General features: G+C 34.1%; 2 protein-coding genes across 2 annotated transcripts in view; both read left to right on the top strand.

Annotated features, from left to right (window-relative positions):
• Rbbp5 (retinoblastoma binding protein 5) overlaps window positions 1-17997 on the top strand; it is a 199610-nt gene that overhangs the window by 8179 nt on the left and 173434 nt on the right. The gene's annotated exons all lie outside the window — the stretch shown is intronic.
• tkv (serine/threonine receptor kinase thickveins) lies at window positions 11554-16284 on the top strand. Its single transcript, XM_077442100.1, has 3 exons — window positions 11554-11789; window positions 13997-14175; window positions 14250-16284. Exons 1-3 carry the CDS (start codon window positions 11777-11779, stop codon window positions 15522-15524), a joined length of 1467 nt encoding a protein of 488 aa, XP_077298226.1. The 5' UTR covers window positions 11554-11776; the 3' UTR covers window positions 15525-16284.

Below are 17997 nucleotides of genomic sequence, written 5' to 3'. Positions count from 1 at the left end.
GCCACTGACGTTGTTTCATCATTAGAGCTGCACCCAAGTGTTTCATTTGCTGATGTTTGTTCGGGAGCTGCTAAATGTTTGAAGCCTGATATTAAAACTACGTCTGCAAGTATTGGTGAATCTTCTATGGAAACGGTCGCAGTGACGTCTATGTATGCCTCTTCTCCTACATTTGCCTCTTCTCCTACATCTGCCTGCTCAAATGGTCCTGATAGTCGTGATGCTGTTGTGACTGTGTTGGCTTCTTCTTCTGCTTCCTCTTCCGTTTCGTCTCCGTTGGCTCAATCAAAACTGCCATTTCTTGTCTCAAAGAAAGTCACGCGCCAACCTGGGAAACCGAAAATTGGTAATTTATTACCAAAATGTACGAGGTCTCAGAACAAAGCTGGCTGCGTTTAATTCAGCCGTTTCTACTATTTGTGATGATATGGTAGCACTAACGGAAACATGGTTGACTTCATCATTTTTTGATGCTGAACTTTTTGATTCTTCCTGGAGGGTGCATCGTCGCGATAGAGTTGATCGACGTGGTGGTGGTGTATTATTTGCTTTTCGTGATTGGTTTCGGTCAGTCCGGATGACAAATTTTGAAACTCTATCTGGTGAGGACTTATGGGTGAGAGTTGATTTTATATTTTTGAGAATGTTTATATGTGTGGTTTACATTCCGCCTGCTGCGAAAGAGGACGTATACGAGTTATTGTTTGTGAATATGATGAATGTGCGTGATTTTATGAATGAACGTGATATATTGTTAATTATGGGTGATTTTAATCTACCTAGTGCTAATATTCATGTCCGCAATAAATTTAATTTTGTGATTTCCTATTGCGACATAATACAGATTGGTTCACCCATTAATCCAAGTATGCTTGATATTATGTTAGTGAATGAATGTAATGTGTCAGCAACGATGATCCAATGCCCAAAAGGAACTGCGATCATCCCTGAGGACCTATATCATGATGCATTACATATTGAGCTTTTGTTTATTTCTTCTGTGAGAGCTGCTTCAGCTTGTTCATCGGTTGGGGTTTCCTCACTGCGATGGAATTTTGCTCGTGTTGATTCTGAATTGGTTTATAATGAGGTTCGTTCAATTGACTGGCGCCAAATGTACCTCATGAATACTGGTGATGCTGTTGAATATTTGTATTATACACTTTATAATATTTTTGACAGTCATGTTCCTCGGTTCATCAGTTATCCTAATTCGGAACAACATCGGCGGGTATTTCCGCCGTGGTTTGGGTGCAAACTTATAGCTGATGTTCGTGCAAAATGGTTGTCTCATAGAAGATGGAAACGTAGCCAATCATTTTGTGACTATGAGAAATTCCGGACTCTTAGGAAGATCGTGAAACGTGGTGTGAGTGAGCGATATACTGTCTATCTTAATGAGATGGAGAGTGCTATTGCGGTTAATCCTAACCACTTTTTCAGATTTATTAAGAGTAAGCATATTTCACATGGTCTTGAGCATTCATTCTCATTTGGTAATAAAAGTTTTGACGGTCCTGAGATCGCCAATGCTTTTGCTTCATTTTTTAGCTCTGTCTTTGACCAGAGAAAACCATCCCTTAATGCTAGTTTGGCTTCACAAATTGGTACTGAGGGTGTCGGTATAGACATTCCGCGGGTATCGCTGGGAGATGTTAGGATGGCTATTATGAAGCTGAAGGGGTCTGTTGGGCCTGACGGTGTGCCCCCTGACGTATTAAAGGTATGCTGTAATTCGCTTTTAGAGCCTCTTCAGTTTATTTTTAACCTTATTCTTGCTTCTGGTAATTATCCTGAAAAATGGAAATTATCTAGAGTCATTCCTATTCATAAGAGTGGCTCTAAAAATGAGGTTGAAAATTATAGACCTATTGCTATTATCTCGGCTATTCCCAAAATTTTTGACATCATCCTTCACCGTTTGATTCTTGCGCAGTTTAAAAGATTATTGTGTGATGAGCAACATGGTTTTACACCCTGTCGTTCCACTACCACTAATCTCGCCTGCTTCACACATTTGATCATGTCTAAAGTTGACGTTGGTCAGCAAGTTGATGTAGCCTACTTTGACTTTCGTAAAGCCTTTGATCAAGTCAATAATGACGCTCTTTTGATCAGGTTAGCTGAAGTGGGTTTTTCAACGCGTCTTCTTAAACTCTTTGCTTCTTATCTTAGTGATAGGAAGCAATTTGTTAGATATGGTCTTTATGAATCTCCTTCATTTTTTACTCGATCTGGTGTTACTCAGGGGTCCACTTTAGGCCCATTACTATTTACAATTCTTATTAATAACCTCCCTAGAGTTTTATGTAATGCATCATGTCTCTTGTTTGCTGACGACGTTAAATTATTTTTTGCTGTCAAGGATGAGAGGCAAGCCTCTCTCCTTCAAGCTGATATTAACGCTGTCTTGGAGTTCAGTTCTAGTTTAGGCCTTGAACTTAATTTAAACAAATGTGCAATTATGAGCTATGGACGTGCACATTCACTCTATTGTCACGGATATTCCATTAGATCCGTCTTGTTGAAGCGTGTGGAATCTATTGTCGATTTGGGTATCACTTTTGATCCTCAGCTCACCTTTCACAACCATATCAAAAAAGTCGCTGACGTTTCCTTTCGTCGACTTGGATTTGTTTTGAGATATGCAAGATTATTCTCCAATCCTTTGTCTTCTCGCTTGCTTTTCAATTCGCTTGTGAGAAGTAAGCTAGAGTATAATGCGATTGTGTGGAATCCGCATGAAGCAAATTACTCTCTGATGATTGAGAAAGTGCAAAAAGCATTTCTTCGTTTCCTATATAGGAAAGAATATGGGTATTACCCATATCTCTACCCCACTCCTTTCCTTTTGGGCATGCTTGGGTATAATTCCCTTGAACTTCGGAGAAACTTCTCATTAATTCGTTTCGTTCTCCTGCTCTTACGTGGTAATACGTCATGCCCGTTGTTGCTGGAGCAGTTGGGGCTTTATGTCCCTATTCACTATGTGCGTGGTAGACATCATCATTTGCTGGCTGTACCTCCTGCCCGCACAGTCCTTTTTCGAATGGCTCCTATTCCAAGAGCTATCCGACTTCTTAATGAAATCGTTGCTGCCGAGACTGAATGTGATATTTTCCACCTTAGTGAGCGTAAATTTTCGGAAATTACTCTAACCCATTTATCTGGTAGTCTGCGCTCATCATTGTTTTCATGATTGATTGTGATTTATGAGTGAAATTTTGATTAACTCTCTTCCATTTGGGCCTTACAGGGATGTTTTGTATTTGTAGTTGTTTCTTACATATTTATTGAAACTGGCTGTAGGTGCAAGGCATTCCTTATGCTATATTTTATTTGATATTTTTACTTTATCTGTTATTATAAATGCTATTTTTTATGTATGTAGATGTATTTATGTTTATGTTTAATTGTTATTTTGTTTTTTTTCTTTTTTGTGTTATATTTTTTGACCATTGTGGCGCTTTAGGAATTCCTGTTATGCCACAATGGTCTGTTTAAAATAAATAAATAAATAAATAAATTATACTGTGATTACTAACCAAATTAAATTAAATTGTAAAATAGAAAATGATCAGTAGCTATTCAAATAGATATAAGATGTATTGTAATTTCGTAATAATAAAAAGCATTTAAAAATCAAATCAAAATGCAGAATACACAAACAATCAGAAATACAGTAATACATACATATACAATCAGAATATATAGCATATAACAATTAATCAGAAATAATAATCATAGAGACATCTATGGATTACTTTTATATATATGTATATATATATATATATATATATATATATATATATATATATATATATATATATATATATATATTTTTTTTTTGTTTACAATTTTTATACATATAATAAATACGAAATTATAGAGATGTCTATAGATTTTAGATTACTGTGTATAATTATTACAAATTATACACAGGCAGATTTTGTAACAACAGGATTAGATCTAATACCAATTTTCAGGAACCGTTTCAACAATGATCAGATAAAATTGGCAAACTCTGATAGAGAAACGATCGATTTGGAGTCACAAAACCCCCAAATCTAACTAGCAGTGGCGAGGACTCGAACCTTTGACCTCAGTGGTGCTAAATATATACGCTACCACTAAGCCAAACTGCTAGCTTTATAAATGTATAAATGGTACTTGACATGTTACTTATCCAAATATTCGGATATACCCACTACCGGTCTCCGTGACGGGCCGGAATTTGAAATGCCGGAAAACGCAAATATCGGAAGGCAAATATCGAAAATCGAAAGATCTTAAGTCGAAAGATCAAAAAAAAAAGGGTGCATGGTAAACGGTACATACTCACTTAATTTGCGCGAGCAGGATATAACAGGAACAAGAGGAATAGGCTTTTCCTCCCGTATTCTGCGGGCGCACATTAATACAGGAGGAAAAGCCTTGTCCTCTTGTTCCTGTTGTATCCTGCTCGCGCAAATTAAGTGAGTATGTACCGTTTGCCATGCACCCTTCTTTTTGATCTTTCGACTTAAGATCTTTCGATTTTCGATCTTTGCCTTCCGATATTTGTGTTTTCTGTAATTTAACATTCCGGCCCGTGAGGTAGACCTATCTACTACATACATACATATGTATGTAGTGTACAAATCTCGACATGCTTTGTTAGTTAACTGTATACATGAATAGTAAACTTAAGCAAATGTGGGTAAGGTTGATTAGATGATTACCTTAATCGAAATGAGTCACATTACTTTTACAATTTTAATAAAAAACTGATATTACCGTTATCTACAATACATTGTTATCCGTTATCGTTGTTACATTTTGGGTTATTGAGCGTTAAAATGATTAATGACAATGGTAAACATTATATTCGCTGCGTAGTGCTAAAATGAAAATGAAATGCTAAAATTGAAAAAAAAAATTGCATTAGGTAGTAATTTTATTTAGCTTATGAAATTGAGAAACTGTTTCGGACACCTGTCTTGCGTTTAGTTCAGCTTGAATATTTTTTGGTTCCTTTCCTTTTTCGGTTTCGTTTGAGAAGAAGCCGGCCTTTATGGCACCACCTGTGACAACCTTAACGAATCGAACCAATGTATATACCTTATTTTTTTTACTTTATTATTTCTTGGTGTCAGAATCGATACATGTATCTATACTTTTTATTTCTAACTAAATTTAATCGAAATTAAGAAATTGATACTATTTTAATACTAATAAAAATTGAAAGATTTTAATGTTTTTTTCAAAAATATAATCAAAATTTTACAGGTAACCTGATGCTAAATTTTGTATAAATAGATACATATTAATAATTGTATGTGAATTCAATCTATTTAAAAAAAACCTATTTTAAAAATGCGTGATAGGTACATATCGAGTTACAAAATAATCCTCCTCGACACAAATTTATTTTGTTGTAATATTAAATTTCGTGGGTCGGTGTCGACCCAAACAAAATTTACACCTCCATGAATTTTCTTAATTGGATATCCGTCGAATCAGATTACCATAGTTGATTCTCAATTATTATTTTCTGTGATATTTATTTATTTTCATTACTACAGTCTAGAAAAAGCAGTCCCTGCTCGTGATCATTGAAAAAATCAAATAAACATTTTGATTTCGGCTGGGATTTGAACCCACAACTTCTACTGGTAAGCACTCGCTTAACCAGTGAGCTACGCCGTGGATTGAATCAATATTGATTATTTATAAAATTACCTATTCGACAATTTGATTTACCTATACACATGTACATGACAGATTTGCAAACTTTGGATATTTTTTTTGCTTCAAACTATGTTTTATTCAAAAACGAAGTTCTTGCAATACGTTCAGTTATAGATACAACGATTTTATAATTGTACAATAACTTATTAGATTTATCTGACAACCAGTTTACTTTCTATGGGCGTCTGTTTTGGTATTTGCGTGTTTCTTGGAAATTCACTTCATTTTCAATGCAACGATCTCCTCGAATAAATCCTGGTTTGGGTTCCTCCGAGACGCATTCCTGCAACCATTGTCTGACTCTCTAGTTCTTCTTTTATTTTCATCGCCTTTGACCAGACAGAGGTGTGAGCTCTTTTGTTGCCCGCAGGTAGTTCAATGGCGTGCTTCAATCGAATACTATTCTACGTACATATATAGCACATGCTTCATAGTTTATACGGAGTATTCCTCAAAATAAATATTCCCTTATTTATTTTAAATTAATGAACTATAACAAAAACAAATATTATTTGCGGTACCTACATTCTACATACATACATATGTACGTCTCAATACGGTATACATCTACATACAATGGAGGGAATCAAAAAATAATTTAAAAAATGATTATGCATAGTACGTTAAAAACAATAAATTATATTACTGTTTTATTATCTTTAGTTGTATACATGCATATATCTGTAGTGTAATTATGTAGGTATACATACATACATATGTTCATGTATTCGATTAGTAAAAAAGAAAATGACAATTTTAATGATAATTTTAAATAAAGTATCTCAAACTTGCATAATGCATATTTAATTGGAAATAATGAATTCGATGTATGTACGTACGACGTACGTATGTACATACATATATGGTTGAGAGTTATGTACAATTACAGAAAATTTCCCTACCGGTCTTGACAATATTACAATCTCGGTCATCATCAACTTCTACTCTATGAAGTTTATTTTCATTGAAAATGACCAGCACTTCTCATTTTTTGTTTATCAAAAACTGTATCAATCATCATTATTCATTACACGAAAACTATAATATCATTTACGGATGTCTTTCCTAAAATAATCTGAAATTTAAATTACATGATATGATATACATTCAATACAATGTTTAGGTACTAGAATTGTCCTGTCTCTTTCATGGATAACTTTTTTGGTAATTGTTTAAATACAAACATTCAACATTTTAAGGCTTGCGAATGAATTTTTCAGTACTACATATGTACATACGGTAAATGCATTATTACGCACATTGTGATCGCCCAAAAGGCAATCTTTGCCACGAAAATCGCGAATACGGAATATTTGGCACTCGAATTTTCGTTAGTATGATGGACTTTTCGGTTGCCAGATGTTCCGTTTTAGAGATTTTAGTGACTTTTGGGTGAACCTTTTGTGCGCAATAATCACCGAACCATGTATATACATACATATTTATAAGAAATTTTGTGAACCGATTGAATATTTGAAATAGTGGTGTCTTTTTAACATTTTGGTAAAAGTCGGAATTCTGATGAAATACTCCGACATATACTGTCTGGTTCGCATATAATTTCGGACGACTGGGCAGCGTGCGGAATATATATATATATATATATATATATATATATATATATATATATATATATATATATATATATATATATATTTTTTTTTTTTTTTTTTTAAGTTTCTGTATATACTAGGCGTTGCCTATTGGTACAGCACAACTTGATTTTTCTATCGATTTGTAATGCAAGTGTTCAATCTGGGCCGCCCACTCGGTACAAAGACCTGTCTTATGTGCTTCATCAGCCTACACCACGATTTGAAGCACCGTTCGGCACAGTTGTTTTTAGGCGAACGTCTATCTTTGACATATGTAGCCAACAAAGATATTTTGCCACCTTCACGTTCTCGTATACTAAATCAAAATGCTTAAGTATATCTGAAATGAATTTTATATCCAAAAAATGCCATCCTGGTTAAGGAAGTTTTTCGATTTTTAAGCATACGAAATAAAAATTGAGAAAGGTGTTATTATTAGAGGTAGGATAGTCACAGTGCTATCCATTGTACCATTGTTGTAAATCCTTTGTAAAAAAGGTTCGGCAAACCTTAAACAATGTATTTACAACATTTGAACAATACGCGGCAACTTCTGGGTCCGGTGACTAGTTATTATAATTCAAATTAGATATATTTTCCAAAGTAGATATAATTGTATTGTTTTTAAATTCGTCAAAAAGCGTTTAATAGAACGCACAAAATTCGACATGGAGAACTGTTTTTGTTTTGCCTTTTCTTGTAGACATTACTGATTGGTCAAAGGTCAGGTTTCGTATTTAGTCATAATGCGGCCAACAACCGATGAATGAATGACGATTGACTGCAATTGGTAATACTGGTCACTGGTTGACCATTTACCACGGTTCTGGAAACTGTCCGGTGAACTCAAACCAGTTTTAATTATCGAGAACATCTATGGTAGCGATTAACTACGGCTGCGTCGTACGAGTGTTCCGAATTTAATCTTCGCACACGTGCGCCCCTGTACTTACATACATACATATTTATGTATGATTGCTTTAAAAAAAATAAGTTTTAATATTAAAAAGTCAATAGGTAGAAAGACCATTTGATATGTTTATGTTTTTATTAATCGAGCTCAATCTTTTATGTGTGTCTTTAATATTTCACTGAATTTAAATAGCCTTTCTTTTTTAAGTATTGTTTTCGCTTATTAACTTATTCTAATCAAAGCAAAGTTGTATTTAATTTTAATTGACTTATGACTACTCGTCAAAATAACTTTTATGCTTTCACATCTTTTAGTAGCTGAATGATGGAAGGTATGGAACTATTGTGGTATCTAATTTGAGTGGAAAATCGATCCTCAATCGACTAAATTGTTGATCAAAAATGCATCATTAATTTTATGTAATATATATATATATATATATATATATATATATATATATATATATATATATATATATATATATATATATATATATATATATATATATATATATATATTTATATGTAAATATCTTCTATGTGTGGTAGCCCTAATCTTGGTCAAGTGACGCGAGGAGAAAGGGTCGGAAGCTGTATAGCAAATTGTGCAGATGTTTTTCTTAATTTTAAAAACAGAGACGAAAGCCTCATATTTCTACATATGATTACTACAAAGAGTGTTTTAGATATTGAAGTGTTTGAATACGATATTTAATTTGCGATAGTCCAGCCGAATATAAATAATAGCACCAATTTAGTTTTATCTGCGTCTCTACGTACAGATATGGCCGCACGGCGCAACAGTCGCTATATAAGACGCCCATTCACGACTAGTGTTTTCGATTGGAGATTGAATTTGATAATAATACAAAAAGCATAGGTATTCGTTAGATAAAATAAAAACGATTGTGTTATGTATTATATGATGAAGTCACAGTACATTAATGTGTATCAAATATCAAATCTATTTGATATTCGATACACATTAATATATACATATGTACATAATGCATTTCACCAATACGGCATGAAAGCAATGTAGCAAGAGCGTATTTTATTTTGATAGAATGTCACAAATTCTAGATTTTAATTACATCTAGCACATGCAACCACTGTAAACATATAAAAACTATAAACTTCTCGTGCACTCTAAATTTTATATGACAAATCATCAATAGCGTCACCTTTTTATCATAGGAATGAAAACTTTTTTTAATTTTACACGGGTTATTTAATTTTATTTTTCTCAGTTCTTTTCAACTTTCAGTTCCGACCACTTCAGCCTCAGTTCTAACCACCTCAAATGCCCCAGTCACATCATTCGATCATGTTTTTAGCTGTTTTTTTTTTAACTGTAGAATAGTGGCTCTCAATCTCTTTAGAGCCACGGATTACTTATATTGGTATGATTTTTGTTTAAATTGATGCCATAGTACCATAGGAGGCTACCTTAAATTGAAATTAAGGCTAACCATGTACGACTATATCGTAAATACATTATAAATATGTAGAAATACAAATATTTTAATACAGGTTTTTGATTCCAAATTGACCCATTTTTCAAATTAAATATCAAAATGATTCAGAGCTTGGTATAATTTTAAATGTTGCGACAAATTCAAACACATCAATCAGATTTCAATACTACACCATAATTCAAGATTTTTAATATTGTTCACAATATCAAAACAACTTGTAATTCAAAGATGAATACTCAAAAAATGAATTCGAAGAAAATGAACTCGTACCAAAGCATTAAGATTATGAGTGGGGGTAGACAAGTACGCGTGTATGCGTGATATTCATGGGAGGAGCCGACGAAACCGTCTAGCCCAGAGAAATGTAATAATAATAGAAGGTCCCTTACGAATAAATAATTGTTGTCAATATTACGCGGTACGTCTCTATAAATACGCTACAACGCACGGAATACAATCCGATCAATTTACTTGTAAAAATTTATCCCATGTTGTTCATTGTGTGTTTTTGAATGCATCGTGCAATTTTCACCGATGCTTGCCCATCTTGCGAGTAATATAAACGAACAGAAAAGTTTTTATCGGACATACCATGACTTATAACCGGATTATTTAAAGATTATAGAATAAGAAATAGAGATATTAATAATCATTACACTAGAAATAAGAATAATTTAGTTGTAGGTAGAGTTATGTATAACGCCCTCCCTGAGTGCATCAGGTCTTCTAAAACCATGGATGCATTCTTGCGAGGAGCGAAGAGACACCTCTGTGAGGGATAGTACATATAAGTTAAATATAGAATTTTAGATTTAAGTTATTGATATGTCTTTTTTTTTGTAAATTAGCTAATAGCTAAAATTATATATAAATAAATAAATACATCGAGCACCAAGCATCAAATACGATTGATGCTAAAATTATTTAGGATTGTCTGTGGACAATCGTCACTTGACAACAATATGACGCCTAAAGCCACTTCTATTAATATAACATTTCTCTGATCTACCCCGATTCCTAATCTTAATTCAATGGTACGAGTTCATTTTTCAAGTTTTTATCAACTCGGAGTTTATGCCGTAAGGGCCACCGGATTCAAAGACCCAAAAGCATCGAAATCGTTAAAACTACAATTTTCAAAACTTCAGAACTTGTTTATTTTGTTTAAGAGGGCTGTACACCCGAAACCTTAATTTTGTTGCCGTTCCTTTCTTCGATATATGTATATATTGAGTGAATGTATATATTGAATCAATGCGACAAAATATATATATTGAGTGAATGCGACAATATATATCAATATATATATATATATATTGAGTGAATGCGACAGTTGCGCTTCGACCAGATAAAATGTATTTTAAATTGACAAAATCGAGGTTTCGTATTCTCCTATTTTCTCCTCCAAAACTGGACCAATTTTCAAAAAAAATTTCATCATCGGTATGAGAAAGATACTTTCTGTGCATCTATCGGCGTATTATTTTTTAAATCGACCGTTAAATAAGCACGCTAGACACGTTTCGTGGGTGTTAAAAAGAGGCGATTTTATATATGTTTGGCGGCTCCTAGCTCTTATAAAAAATAATTAATCAAAAAAATAAAACGATAGATGCACCCCAATGGTGGATATCCATAGCATATTAAAAAATAATTTCTATAGTGCCATAATTGAGGAAGGGAGAAGTATAGTACGTTTGTATGGACAAGGCGCTGCTGTCCAGCCCTCTTAATGTTCCGTTGTAGAAAAAAATTGGGAAACCCTGCTCAAAAAGCTCACATCGTAATCGAGTCGATCAGAGGTATTTTGTGGAGTTGCAGCGTGTATAGACCGCTTTAGGCACGGCGGGCGACAGTCGGTCGCTGCGGCGCGCCGAGCTTGCGTTCTCTCTATATTCTACTCCATTGCTGTCTGAGGCTTCGGAGAGCGGCGCGCTGTGAGCGAGCGGAACGTTGGAACAGTGGAATAGTGGAACAGTGGAACGGCGGAACGGCGGGACACCGGAACAGTGGCCGAGTCGAGCCACTTGACACTCGGGACATGGCTACCACTGCACCACCATGAAGCTGATCAGTGAGTGACTGCGCCCCCCATCCCCGCACCCCCCCCGCCCGTCCGACTATTTATCACAAAGATTCACAACATCGCCTCACCTGTGTACGTTCGGACATTCTTGACGCATTCTGTATGTGTCAATTACTAGACATAACCATGTATAATAATATCATATACATATTATATTTGCATTCCACACTTGACAATTATTGTCAACAGTGCCCTCTCCCTCTCTCTCTCGCACTTATATGAATCGTATGATGTTTCACTTGACTTGCTATTTTTACAAGCCTCTTCTATTTATATATATACGCACTTTCAAATGTTGCTGTTTATGTCAATTTTTGACATTTTTTTTAAAACAAACGAATCGCTTTGTTTTTTTTTTAGATATTTTTTTGTTATATTAGTTTGAATAAGGCGCTTTGGGAGATACATCAAATGTTACATTTAAATGTGTGCTTGTATTTTTTAAGTAAAATTTGAAACACGGTACAATGGATTACATCCATGTTTATTGTACAGCTGTAAAAATTATGGAAGCTATGGCTTATAGTACTAATTTAAATCTTTTATATTGTATGCTGTCTTAGCACTCTTAACCGTTTGCCCGCGGCTGTCTTCCATAAAATTTCTGAACTTTGCAAGGGATTTTGAGCCTTATATGCGCCTATTTCAACTGTTTTAAGGTTCAAAATTGGTTGAATATATTACTGAGAGTTGAATGCCATCTATTCAATTTGCTTAAAATTCATATATACCAGTAAAATTAGTTTTTTGTGGAACCATACTGAAACCTCGTTTCTGTGACTTTACGTCTGTTGAACAATGGCGACGATACGTCTCAACTGTATGAAGAATGATTATTTGACAATTAACCCAAAACTACGAGATATATTATGTATTTTATTGTTTAAAATAATACTTTATGTGTTAATTAACATATCTGGTTACTTGAGTAAATATTAAAATCTGTATTTAAGGTCGAAAACGCGATTGCCAAATTCGCGAAAAAGGTGCCGCGTACAGGGCTTGTTCGCTATATTTATTGCCGCGGACAAAGGGTTAACACACTTAGTATCAAAAGTAACTAATGCTTCTCTAAATTCCAGTTTGGCAGCGGTAAAAAACAGTACCAGCGCCATTTTTATTACTTTATCTATGTACGTAGTAACAATAGATAAAGTTTTGTGATCATACGGAACTTTTAACTCGAGATTTTGACTGATTCGAACTCAGAATCGATCACCAATCACGTTTTCATGATCTAGAAAAAATGTGTCTGTTTTGGGGATTTTTTGAACACCGTTAGTCCTATCGAACTGAAACTTACTATCAGTTACTGAGATTCTTATCGATACGACGTAAATTTTTTTCAAATTTTCAAGTTTCAAGACACCTATAAGGAGAGGTACCCGAAATGGTACCTCTCCTTATAGGTGTCCTTTTTTATTTTTATATAAGCTTTAAATATGTCATAACATTGACTTTGAACGACCTAAAATGTCAGACTACTCGGTACTTTCTCATTATCTGTGGGTATTTTTTTATTACAAAATCTATATTTTTTTGCATTTAAAAAATAACTCGCTCTACCATCCACCGAAGACGATGGCGTGAAATTCCAAGAGGAATCTTGGCAGCAAGAATGCCGCGTGCAAGTAAACTTAAACGAAACTCTGTCTTGTCGAAAGAGAATCAACATCCGACATGGAAATAAGTTCGGTAACAGAAGTCTACCATTTGTGACGACATTAGTGAACAATCCGTCATCATTTGGAGACTGGTTAAAAACGACAACGTATTCGGGTCACTTTTGGATGCAATCAAAACTTTGACCTCCGGAATCTGCAATATAATTTAATTTAAAATTATTTAAATAAGTTTATTTTTAAATAGAAATGTATTATGTTTAAAAAAAATGCTTCCGGATAATGGGAAAGTACCGACTAATTTGTTTGGAAATTCAGAGTTAACAAGTAAAATGGATTAATAATGTCGTTTTCCCATTTAAATGTTTCTAAAGGTTATTTAGATACATTTTTTTTTCTAAAATAAAGGGGTATTGATTGGTTTTGTTTTTTAGTATTGATTGGTTTTAAATGTCCACACATTCTAATTTTATATTTGCTTAAAAATTTGATGAAAATGTTAACCCATCATTAAACATTTCATATTAAGATGTTCATAAATTAAATGATTACATCTACCATTTGTTGTTTTAGGTCTAGTGTGTTATTGCGATGGACATTGTCCTCACAATGTCAGAAATGACACATGTCAGACGAGGCCAGGAGGCCTTTGCTTTGCGGCTGTTGAAGCAGTGTTCGATCGTGAGACTAAAACTTGGGAACAAGAGCGAAGCTATGGTTGCTTACCACCAGACGAAGCCGGATTTATGCAAGTATGTATAATTTCTAAGATTTTTCAGTATGTTTCTAGTGGCACATTTAATTTAAATTTTCTTTATGATTACAGTGTAAAGGATACCTTGTTCCCCACTTGACTGGTAAATCAATACAATGCTGTAGTGATACTGACTTGTGCAACCGAGATTTAGAACCGCAGTTAAACGAGCATTCAACCACCACTCCAGCAATGACCACGGTGCCAGATACCACACAAATGATCGCACTCTATATTACGCTATTAGGAATCTTAATAGTTTTATTATTATCAGTGGTATTTTTGCTACGGAGACGTTTCGCATGTTGCAGGAGACAAAAGAATCCCACATCTAGTAAAATGACGTGTTCTTCATCATTGCCAACCTTATTGGATCAATCTTCAGGATCGGGTTCTGGTTTACCCCGTTTGATTCAGCGTACGATTGCGAAACAAATTCAAATGGTTGCATCAGTTGGAAAAGGTAGATATGGAGAAGTGTGGCTGGCTCATTGGAGAGGTGAAAAGGTCGCCGTTAAAATTTTCTTCACTACAGAAGAAGATTCTTGGTTCAGAGAAACTGTTATCTATCAAACAGTTCTAATGCGACATGAAAATATATTGGGATTCATTGCAGCTGATATCAAAGGCACTGGATCTTGGACACAAATGCTTCTCATTACTGACTATCACGAATTGGGCTCTTTGCATGATTACTTGAAAATTGCAGCACTAGATGCCAATTCTCTCTTTTTGATGGCATACTCTATCACTAGTGGTATTGCTCATCTTCATATGGAAATTTTCGGCACTCGAGGCAAGCCAGCAATATCACACCGGGATATAAAGAGTAAAAATATTCTCATGAAACACAATGGAGAGTGTGTTATTGCCGATTTTGGCTTAGCTGTACGCTACATAGCTGAGCGAAACGAAGTAGACATTGCTCCTAATACTAGAGTCGGTACGAGACGATACATGGCGCCTGAAGTTTTAGATGAGAGTCTCGATATAACAAACTTTGAGGCTTTCAAAATGGCTGACATGTACTCGCTTGGCTTGGTGTTTTGGGAGATGTGTAGAAGATGTGTCACAGGGGATAAAGTGTTGACAGTGGACGATTATGCTTTGCCCTATTATAACTGTGTGCCTAACGATCCGTCCTTTGATGATATGCACGCTGTAGTTTGTATGAAGCAGATGCGTCCGCATATACCGCCACGATGGGAGACAAATGAAGTTCTTGCCACATTAACCAAGGTGATGCAGGAATGTTGGCATCAAAATCCTGCTGTCAGACTGACGGCACTGCGAGTTAAAAAGACACTTTCAAAGTTACATTCAGATTCCCCCGTTAAGTTATTATAACAAGTATTGATTTTTAATCCTAAGACATATATTACTGTAATGATGTACATAATTTTTTAAATACCTACATATTAGTATATATATATATAAAATTTTTAGTGTTAATTTCACACATTGACCAATTTATTGGCATTGTCCGTGACGAATTATTCGACTTTTAGTGGGATAATTGTGATAATGTATTACTTTAAAATTTATTGCCATCTATCCTACTACCTACACTACATTTGTTTGAAAAAATATAAAACAAAATTAAGAAATATATAATCTTTTATTTTATTATGTGTCTTGTATTTGTTCAGTCTAGTCCAATTATAAAATGTGCCGGACATTTTACAATTATGGATGTAGTTTTATTTGTTTAAAAAGATGATTTGACCTTAATAGAGATGAATATAAATTTTACTAATATCTTGATATTATTTTATTGATATTAAATGCTACGTCGTTTGCGTTACGTAAATGTTTAATTCTTTCTTACCAATAACCACGAATGTAGTCCACATGTATAAAGAATACATTTGAGTACAATATATACATAGTTGAAATACGATAAGCCATTCATATGGGAATTGGATATGTAGCGATAAACTTGGTAAAATGTACTTGTAATTACATATGTTACTTTTAGTTCTGGAAGCTATAAAAAGCATTTATTTTATTTTGTGAATTATTTCTGTCGAATAATCAAAATAGATTTATTACTAACATTAGTGCGTATTATATTAATATTACAAATAATATACATTAAAAATTAAAATTGGTCTTATTATTTTTATAGCAGCATCACAAATGCACATCACCTATCATTACCTACAGGAGAGACATGTTCCATAAATTGATATAAAGAGTCAAAAGTCAGTAATTTTCCAATACAAAATGAACTAGCGTGTTATAAGTGAAATTCCACGTTTCTGTTAAGTGAGCGATCAGAGTGACATTTATGTACTATATGAGCCGTTATATTTGAAAGTGGTAAAAGTTCAATTTTCTTCATTTCGTAAAATATTTCGCAAAACATTAAATATAATGTTTTGCGTTTAACAATATTTGAAATCACCGGTGGCCTGTAATACGTTTATTCTGCTTTTCCGAGATTCTGGACATCACATTAAAATAAGTGACAACAATTTGTGAATTAAGTCAAACAGGAAGTGTTTTTGGAACTGAAATTTTCCGCCACTTTCAAATATAACAGCTCATATACAGTGGCGGCTCGTGCATAAAAACTGGCATTGCAACACCCCCAGAAAAAATCGCATTCGTATATGTACATTTACAAATTATGAATATAATTAAAATAAAAATTAGATATTCAACATACTCATTTTTAATGAGTGCTGCAGAGCCGAAGCTCCTATACATGCCGCCACTGATAATACATGTAATGTATCATGATTCAAGGTATTTTCTAATGTTTAAGCCTTGTACCATCATTAATAAAATCAAGGCAGATTGTCATTATCTGGAAACAATAGCTTTATCTTCAGGAAGGGATGAAATAAAAGAATTATGTTTAAATTTCTTAATTTTATATAATATAGGAATCTACATACATGGTAAATATAAAGGAAGAATATAACAGATCTATGAATATCAAATGTACAAAATAAGCCATAAACTTAAAAATAGGGTTCTTCAAATAAGTACAATATACATTTGTATGTAAATTTCGAAAAATCGAGAAAATTAATATTATTTTAAGGCTCATTGGGACTGAGCGAACACAGAATTTGGCAAGAAAAAACGAATCCTAGTCAATTTTCTCTATTGCCTATTGCATTATGCGTATTTCTTAATTTTAACGCTACTTTAAATCAATCGAATACAAGTCTTGTAATGTAAACAAGATAAACAATTTTTTTTACGTTTTACCATCACATTTACTTATTTATGCTAGTAGGTATATAAATATTTAAATATCCTACAAATAAAAAAAATTACACCAGCCCCCCCCCCCGCTTTTATATTATGTTTAAATCGATTTGACATATTTTGCCATTTAAAGCGTCTTATATACAAAGTTTGAATAAATGCAATTCCAATTTAGGCAATGATGGATTCCAGTCGAAATCCTAGATGCCCCAGATTTTTAAAATCAGGGATGGCGGGGGGGCGGAAGGAGCAAAAAAAAATTCACCCGAGGGCGTCATAGAGGGCGCCAGGGCCAGCACTGTACATATATTCATAGTTATTCCCAGAATTCGGTGGCAAAATTGTCGACGTTTACTATGTGTCCTGTGGATACGACAGAGCTATTATTTCTTAGATGAATCTCGATCCTTTCGCTATGACTCAAAACTTTGTCTTCACATTTCTTAACGTGGTCTGTCATTTGAGAATGGGGCATTCGATGCGTCGCATTGAAGGGACATATGGCCAATGGAGGATGATTTTTTTGGCATTTCACAAGATGCGTTTGAATTTTCGAGCTGTATATCACGTGGTTCTTATTGTATGGGCACACGATCAA

The sequence above is a fragment of the Arctopsyche grandis genome, chromosome 12 (genome assembly GCF_051622035.1).
Source record: "Arctopsyche grandis isolate Sample6627 chromosome 12, ASM5162203v2, whole genome shotgun sequence".
Lineage (NCBI taxonomy): Eukaryota > Metazoa > Arthropoda > Insecta > Trichoptera > Hydropsychidae > Arctopsyche > Arctopsyche grandis.
Note: the sequence above shows the minus strand (reverse complement) of the source record. Positions and strands in the feature narration are given on the sequence as shown.